The sequence below is a fragment of the Anopheles cruzii genome, chromosome 2, assembly GCF_943734635.1.
Source record: "Anopheles cruzii chromosome 2, idAnoCruzAS_RS32_06, whole genome shotgun sequence".
NCBI lineage: Eukaryota > Metazoa > Arthropoda > Insecta > Diptera > Culicidae > Anopheles > Anopheles cruzii.
This window is the reverse complement of record NC_069144.1, coordinates 16,961,538-16,970,558: the sequence shown is the minus strand read 5'-3', so window position 1 is coordinate 16,970,558 and position 9,021 is coordinate 16,961,538. Positions and strand designations below refer to the sequence as shown.

Here is a 9,021-nt window from a genome sequence, read left to right as displayed (position 1 = left end):
GTTTGATCGGGGACGGTTCCCTTCGCCATTCCAGTGTGGCCCAGTGATGATGGAGTAGCGTAGTAGAGAGTGAGAGTGAATGTCTTGAAGAAAACCTATGCTATGATGAGCGACGACTCGTGATCGCTCGTCTTTTTATTCCTTTTCTTTCTTTACCGTTTACTTGGCGAATTATTGTATCCGATAAATATAAATACCGAAAAAACTTTAATTGCATTTCTTATTTTAAATTCAATTTATTTCGTTTAATGTGTGGCTATGATATTCAATAAACACTATCAAACAAAGAGAAAATAGTGATATTTGGGTCCAAATTCATGACTATTCATAATGGTTCCATATGTGTCTTTTACATGTAACAATATTAGAGTATATATATTTCAAATTCAGTTTCGAAGAAAGAACGAGAACTTTAAAACCTTATGCCTTAGATCATCTTTACATCATTCAACTATTGCTATTAATACCTATTAATATTACTCCTATTAATAATACTAATATTACACTGATCTAACTTATTTCCACTTTCATTTTCTACCGCTCTGGTCGAAAGGTGTTTTAGGGTACAAAACATTGATCTACAACAGAAGAAAGATCATACTTAGGTTATATATTTTATATATCGGGTTATATAATTTGAAAATAGAGATTATCTTTGGAATCAGATTCCGTAAACACCGGAGAAAACCTTTCTAAAACCCATGAAGCACCCATTGCTTGACGACTTACTGTTTGTCAACTTTAGAAGAACCATACTTTAGATTAGAACCATAACATGTCGACTGAACATGAAAATGGTTCCGATCCTTGTGGAAAACTCTCTGTTGCAATGGTTCTCCTGTTGGGCCATTTTGTGGCTTAACAACACCATCAAATAATAAAACCGCCCGAAATATATTTACCAAATCGGCCCATTGACCTTCGTAGCCAAACACACATTAAGAAGCCGACAATGGTTAACTGATGATTGAAAACACCGAAACTAATGCGATAAGAATCCGTGAATGTTATAAAATTCCTTCTCACGCGGGCGCCCAACATACCGCGGCCGCGCCGAGGTCATGCGCCGCGCCACACGTTGAAGGTTACCGTCGAGCGCACAGGAGCATTGCTATCAGCACGGCACAGGACCTAGAACGGCGTCGGTGCAAAGGTGAGCTGATCACGGAACTGAGGCCGCCATGCTCCGGACCGTGATTAGCGGGCCTGCAAGGTGCATCGGTGCAGCATAATCTGGCCAGCATGGCCAGGTCCGTTTTGTTCCCAACACTCGCGTTTAATTGCTCATCCCGCTATCACCTCGGCACGGCACAGTAGAAACATGCAAAACAAGCGCTTGTTTGGCGAGAAGCTGATGAATTTTAATGACCGTTCCCGATGGTGATGGGGCCGTTTATCAGTTCCACGTGCCCGTTAGTACAATGTATTCCCGTTTTCGGTGCGATACGGCCTATCGAACTTCGTTATGTAATGACGAATCCACCGAATTCGGATGGTTCGTAGAGCCTCAGGTAGAGGGTCCTTAAAGAGGCAACAGAATTCTACAACACCTTGGTCATGGTTTTGTGTGGCCTCCTTAATGGGCCTATGATAACCGAGCGCACGGTACCATTCATAATTAAGGCAACTATCAGTCGGGAAAATAAAACATTCTAGTGTTCACGCTAGACAACAGTTATCGTCGCAGACAGGCCGAGAGCAGATAATGAGCAGCGCAGAAAATAAACAACAACTCAACAGTGGTTTATTTACAATAACCTACAACCAAACTTACATGTGTGGTCAACGTTTAAAATGTTATTTAAGTGCCTCGTGAAATGAAAAACATTGGTTAACGAGCATTACGTTTGCTTCTTCGAATGCCGCTGGCTTTCTCAGATCTGTCGCATCTCAGGCGTTTCTAATCGGATAAAAAATGTGTGGCGGTCGACACTTAATCATGGTAATGCATCAATGTCCACTAGCGGCGCATCTGTGGCACGTGCAGTTCAGATGCAATGAAAACACGGCCAACAATTTGCATTTCAATCTCCCCAGAGGACCGCTAGCTAGGCGCTCAAGCGTTCTCCTTAACAAAAATTGGACGCCTCTTAGATGGGATAGATTTTGCATGAACTCATCGTTGCATGAGGTTTAAATTTTTAGAATCTTAATCAAAGTATTGGCCAGCGTTGTAGAATTTCCTCATTTTTTTAATTCTTCAATCGCTGCGAACTGCCAACTACTCGTCGATTTCGGATCCGACACATTGCGACGGAAACGCACACCATAAACCGGAAGTAAACATTAGTGATCGCCGATGCACGGTGCGTTTCCGGTGCTGAAATTGCACCGTAACCGTGAGTCCGGCTGATTAAGGAGAGGCGATCAACACAGAGGCAACGGAAAAAAAATGATAGATGATCAACGCCGACGCTAGCCAAAAAGAAAAGAAATGAAAACGCAATGAATTCGTCGCGGATCGCGGACCCCAAACGGGCGGAAGCATTAGGGCATCGGGGCGTCGTTCTAATTTTAGTATTTAGGTCCCGAAACCCAGCGTGGCCGCACGTCGAAAAAAGTGCATCCGGCAGCAGCGGCCAGCCAGTAGGTCAGTGGATTGCTCGGGTCCCTTCGCCGTGTTTGCTTTCATTCTCAAATCACCATCCCACTATCGGGCCGGGGCCCGGGAAAATCGGGAATCGGACACACGCACACCGGTGTCGATGTCGGGTGTGAAAAGTGCAGTTTTATCGGTGCATCTGGTGCCGTGGGTAACCCGGCAAAGCAGCTGAAGGGCTGAGGAAGGTCATTTTAAAAATAATTCCCAGCAACGAGCGGCCATTAGGTGTCGCGAGTGCGTAACGGAAACGTGGCGCGATTTTCCTCGTTTCCGCGCGCGCAGAGGATCCGCGCTTTTCCAGCATGATGAGGTGGTTGAGGGGCCGAACGATCGCGAAATTAGAATCGAACCGAAGAGGGATTTCGAACAAGTATTAAACATAAGTATGTTTTGAAAATAATCTTAAAATGTATGTTTGGAAAATAGGACCTCAATTGAGTAAGATGATTAACTAATGATAAGAAAAGACTTCAAACACTTTTTGAAGTAAGCATTTGAAGGCCTTAAATTACGTATCTTTGCTTACTGTCGTGTTTAGCTGTAGCGTGTAGATTTAGGTTGATTATGTTTTCAGCATAATTTCACTGAAACAGCGCATATATTAGTGTGACAATACTAAACGGTAGAAATGTAAGCTTGATTAACGTAATTTTTGCAACATTTTTTCCAACAAAATAGTTTAATTTCGCACCTTTGGCGTTCGCACTGTGCGCCCTGGGGCCGAATAGTATGTAGCTCAAGTTCAGTGCGCTTTCACCGCCACAGCGTGGCGCGTTTTCCTCCGTTGCCACTTATTACAGCCGTTTCAGATGTGGCGTTATAGTTGGTTTCGCAATCGCAGGGCGATCAGTGTTGGCTTCTTGATGCAGAGAAATGTTCCTTCTCCTCAAATCGGTAGCAGACAGCAACCCGGGGGGCCAGTGCAGGAGCCAATTTACGCGCCATTGTCAACGCGGTAGGGCGTTGGTCTTCCGCTGGCATGGCGGGTGGCCAACTAGAAGCAATTCTTACCCCTCCAACACCCCCCCCCCCCCCCACAAAAACATCACCGTGCCGGGTACGTGCCGGGTTTCAAACAATCATTTTAATTTTCCTATTCTAATTTCGATCAAATTGGCCACCGGCCAACTTTAGTCCGGGGTCACATGGCGGGCCCGGGACTTGGACGTGGGATCGCGGACTTGGCCGGCGGTTCAAACGGGCTTCAGCATGCCATGGTGTCGCATCATTTGTCCGGCAGCCGTTACAAGCCACTAAACGGGCACGGCCCTCGTGAAGTGACGGAATGGGCGCGAGCGCTGGTTCCTTGTCGGTTACCCTCGGATTTATTTACAGTACCGCACCGAACCGCGGCGGCATGTTTTCGTGAGGGGCCGCCGATAACGTGGACTTGAAAAATGATAGCGCGACTTTGCCAGTTCCCATTTGATAAATAGTGTAAGTGCAGGCAGTGAACTTGAATTGTGGATGGGACCAAAACGGAAAAGAAAAAAGACAAAACACTAATTATAGCAACGGAGCGGATCCAATGTTGGGTGCAACCGAGGACTTACTGCGTAACAGATGCGGTCGCCGTCGCCGGAGAGCTGCAAAGTGAAACGATCCAACACCAACGACTCGGGAAGTTTTGAACATTTTGTGTAAATCGATTTTATTACATTTATTTCAGCCCAGGGGTTTATGTAGGATTTCCATCAAAAGTCTGCTAAACTTCTAGTTTGCCATCAACAAGCTGAGAAACGATGTGTGTTCCGTGGGGGTGTGTTGGTGTGTGTGTGTGGTTACAAATATAGATATACACAATTTCGCTACCTTCCTTCCGAGGAAAGTGACCTATCGTTGGGTTAAATTGGGATTTTTGCGATTCTAAAGAGTTACTTCTTCTCCATTTTCTCTCCTCAAACTCCAGCCCGCGCTCGCCCTACCTAACGAATCGTTGACGATTCTGAAGCGTTACAGTTTTCCAACTTTTTGGGGACATTTACATACGTTCTCGCCGCCCCGCATTTTCGATTCACCGAAACCTATCCGTGCCGTATTCCCGGGAACAGCCGGGGAACTGGGGAAATGAGATTGTCTAAGCGGGTTTTATACGTTTTTTGGGGTGCACAGAAGAGTTTCCCTATGAGAGGTGAAGCTTACGAGCTAGAATGGTAACTTTGTCAACGGCGTTGCGTAGGACTTGGAACCCGATTACCCGGTGGAGCCGCCGCTGCACTCGAAACCGGGAAACCTCGTTCGGGCGGGTCATTTTCATAACTTATCTTCAGTGCCGGACGCGGCCGCTGGCGATCCAGGCCAGGCCACAGAGTTTGGCAAGTGGAGCGCAGTCGTTTCCGCTTTCGCTTTCGCTGAGCGCGCCCCGAGCCCCGAGCCAACGCCTGTCGCAAGTGCGCCCTCCTTTCGACGCCCTCTTCTCTTGGCTGCGCATTAATAATTCACCTCGAATTCTAATCGCACACGCACGCGCAGCGAGTGTGTGTGTGTGTGTGTGTGACCTGCGCATGGATCGGTCGGCCCGGGTGACACTGCGGACTGGAACGTTAAGCACGATTGGTCCCGTTTTTGGTTCCGTTCAGAAATTCACCGTTCAGAGCATTTCTTCATACATTTGGAATTGGTACAACCTAACTTTGTGCGTGAAGATGAATAGAAAACGGAAACGCTGTGACGGAAGCGTTGCAGATGGTGTCTTTTCTAGCGAGCGAGAATGATTTGTTAAGTGAAAGAGAGCAGTTGTAGATGAAAAATAGGCAGTGAATAAATGGAAAGCGAAGGTTGATGAACCAAAATGAAGGTAAAAATGAATGAAATACATGAAAGAAAGAAATGAAAACGTCTAATGAAAATAAGAGAAAGAAAGTGCAAAGAATGGAACGAAAGGAAATCAAGAAACATAGAAAAGTGTAAGAAACATGAAAAAAGGATGAAAAAGTGCACAGACATTGAAAAAGAATTAAGTATCAAAAGAATGCATACAGAAATAGAAAGAATGGAAATAAATGTGAAAAGGGGATCGAAAAGAAGAACATGAACTGAGTAAAGTTGTGTTGAAAAATGATGAACCATGATTATGCGTTAAAATGTGAAGAATAGAAGGCAAAATGGAATAAAATTGAAATAAACATAGAAAAGCATCCAAAGTTGGAAAATATGAAATGAGTAAAGTTGTGTTGAAAAATGATGAACCATGATTATGCGTTAAAGTGTAAAGAATAGAAGGCAAAAATGGAATAAAATTGAAATAAACATAGAAAAGGTTCGAAAAGAAGTTTGGAAATATGAAATGAGTAAAGTTGTGTTGAAAAATGATGAACCATGATTGTGCGTTAAAGTGTACAGAATAGACGGCAACAAAACGGCCGGTGAAAAGAAACTGAGTAGAAATGCAAACCGTACGCCCAGACAAGAGGATAGTAAATGGTCAAAAGAGCAGAAAAATCAAAGAAACTAAAGAAAACCCGGTTCCCAGAGGCCAGAAGAAAAGGTTGCACCGAACTAGAGAAGAAACAGAAGGTACAGTAACTGGGTTAGTGATAGCAGAAAGAAGAGAGGTCAGGTGTGTTTTCAGTGTTTTATACAAAAAATATATATATATTTTCTCTCTCACTCACACTAGCGGTAAGTTTAGATATCCTGCACACTCCTCGACACCTAACATGCACGCGGGAGCGCGGAACAGACTTGCCATTCGAATGCGTAGATTTGCGACAAAACAAAACCAAAACAAGTCATGTGTAGCGAATGAAGAATGACGTTAAAACGATACGTTTGTAGTAAAATAAGAGAAGAAAAAAGGCAAGTCTTATCAACAACGCTGTCCCGTGTGATTGGTTTTGTTTCGATTCGATTCGATGTTAAGGTCTTAAGTGGGAGCTACAAAACCGTCCATTGCTTCGTACGCTACACGCCACTGCCGTACGTCTTCACGCCAGTTGCACAGTTCTCGGGACGACGGGAGAGAAGTGAGGCCCACCCACCCAGCCGGGGCGCGCCCCGCGTCCACAATAATATTATTAATAATTACTACAATAACATAAACAATAGAGACGCAGTACCTTAGACGCTATGTACAGGTATTTAAGTTGCTTAAATTGTTTCACGCTCCGTGTGTCACAGATGATTACAGTAGTAGTTGCCTGTTCCCCGATTCCGATTCCGCCCCGCCCATTCCGGTTCGCCATAACGCGTCTTCTTCATCTTCTGTCAGCCGCCCGTATCCTTCGATCACTCGCGGTCCTGTCACTGCCCACCACGCGTTACACACGCGCGCGCGAGGAGTCTGCTCTCTGTCTGTCTTTGGTTCATTCGAAGCGCAAACCGTGCGAAACACGTGCACGGAAGCGGATGCACGTTCGCTTACTGCAACACTCTGGTTCTACACAACAACCCAGGTTCCCGTGTGGGGCCATGGTCCAGGGATCCTTGGAACACCTCGGGGCTCACATGTGGTCGCCCATGTTGGACAGATTCAGGGCACTGCGGCAGATCTGGTTGATCTCCGGGTTGCTGTGGTTCATCAGGTGCATGTAGAGCTGCTTGTACAGCGTGATCTCGTTGTTCTTCTCCTCGATCTTCCGGATCAGCGCGTCCTTCTCCTTCAGCAGCGCCTTCACCTTCTCCTCGACCTCGCGCGACCGTACCTTCGCCTTTTCGCGCGACTTTCGCACCGCAATGTTGTTCCGCTCGCGCCGCCGCCGGTACTCGTCCGTGCCCTTGTCCACATGCTTCTGCTGCGTTTTGCGCCCGACGTGCGGCATCAGCTTGCTGTGTTTGGTGAGGTTCGCCAGGTGCTGGGAGGCCGCCCCGCTCAGGTGCGGGAGCGCCTGGTGGTGCAGCACCGTGGCGGGCGTAAGGCTCGAGAAGCTGTTCCCGTTACCATTGGTCACGTAGCTCGGAGTCGTCCCGCCGCCCGCTCCACCCAGTGGTCCACCACCGTTCACCACGACCCCGGCGCCGTTTGCGGTGGCGGCACCACCCGCCCCACCGGGCAGCTGGTAGCCGTTGACGGTGCCCATAAACTGGGCACCGGCGGAAGCTGCACCGCCACCCCCGGCGGCCCCATTGGCCAGCAGCTGCCGGCGGTACTCGTTCGGGTCGAGCGGTTCCTCCTTGATGTTGGCCGAGTCGGCCGACGACCCGACCGAACTGTTCTCGTCGCTGGATGTGCTCCCGTAGGCGGCACCGGTGTGGACGGGCTGCGGCATGTACGCCAGAGATCGCTGGTAGCTGTTGGAGCCGTTGGTGTGCTGCGACAGGCGAGCCTGCTGCAGCTGGAGCGCCTTGGCGGCCGCCGTCTGCACGAGCGGGTTCGTCATCGTCCCGTTCGTGCTGCCGACCGTCACCATCTCGGTGAAGATGCCGAGCGCTTCCGGGTCGCGGAACTGGTCGTCGATCAGGTGCTGCAGATCGAGCGAGATCTCCTGCGACGTCAGCTCGTCCAGTTCGCTCTGCGAGTACTGGATCTGCTGGAGCATCTGCTTCGACAGCAGGTTCCCGCCCGACAGCAGCCCATTCGTTCCGTTGGTCTGCTGGTGTGGTCCTAGCCCAAGTTGCTGCTGCTGCTGCTGCTGCTGCTGAGTCTGTTGTAGCTGCTGCTGGACCTGCTGCTGAACCTGCTGCACGACTTGCTGCTGGGGCTGTTGCTGGACCTGCTGTTGCTGTTGGGCTGACCCATGCTGCTGCTGCTGCTTCAGTGCCAGCGTGTTCTGGTTAATCGCCGTCGGCGAGTTGTTGTTGTTGTTCGCCCCGTTGGCGCTGGTCGGCGACGCCCCGTTGGCCGTACCGTTCGTACCGTTCGCACTGTTGTTGGCGGCCATCGTTAGCTTCTTGATATCACTGCGCACTTGGATTTGATTCGTATCGTACATTTGCGGGGATTCCATATTTTTCGGCGCGTCTCACACTGGCCACGGAAAGAGCCCACAGACGCACGCACACACCCGGACACACACACACAGCCACAACAGCTAGCGAATGGGGGTCCCGAGACCCCGAAGATTGCACTTTTTCTGGCGCGCAGGACACTGATCCCGTATTGCACGTCGGGGTCGGTCGTGGTGGTCGTCACCGTTTCGCTCAGCTTGCCCAATTGTTCACTGTGACACGGGACACGATCTTGCACTCCCCATTGTTGGTCGCCATTTGTTGTAGATCCAGAACGGGAAATGATCCATGATTTTTCCGAGCAAAAAAACACGAACTCACGGAACACGGAACACGACGATGTCAAAGCAGCATTGTTTACAGGTTACACATCCTCGGAGACACTTCCGGAGAAAATCACTTAAACATTAAGGACCCTCGGGGAACCGCGTGAGTCTGTCACCGTAGCGTCGCCGTTTCGTTCTCCTTTTCTATCTCCCTCTCTCTCTCTCTCTCGGTTTCAGCTCGATTCCACGCGAAAGATGTGCGCCGAC

At 48.6% G+C, this 9,021-nt stretch overlaps 1 protein-coding gene across 1 annotated transcript; it reads right to left on the bottom strand.

The window, feature by feature from the left end:
• Positions 1 to 7,012: 7,012 nt before the first annotated feature.
• Positions 7,013 to 8,487, bottom strand: LOC128268015 (CCAAT/enhancer-binding protein). The gene has a single exon (XM_053005003.1). The coding sequence runs from the start codon at positions 8,485 to 8,487 to the stop codon at positions 7,045 to 7,047; it is 1,443 nt and encodes a 480-aa protein (XP_052860963.1). The 3' UTR covers positions 7,013 to 7,044.
• Between the last annotated feature and the right edge of the window lie 534 nt (positions 8,488 to 9,021).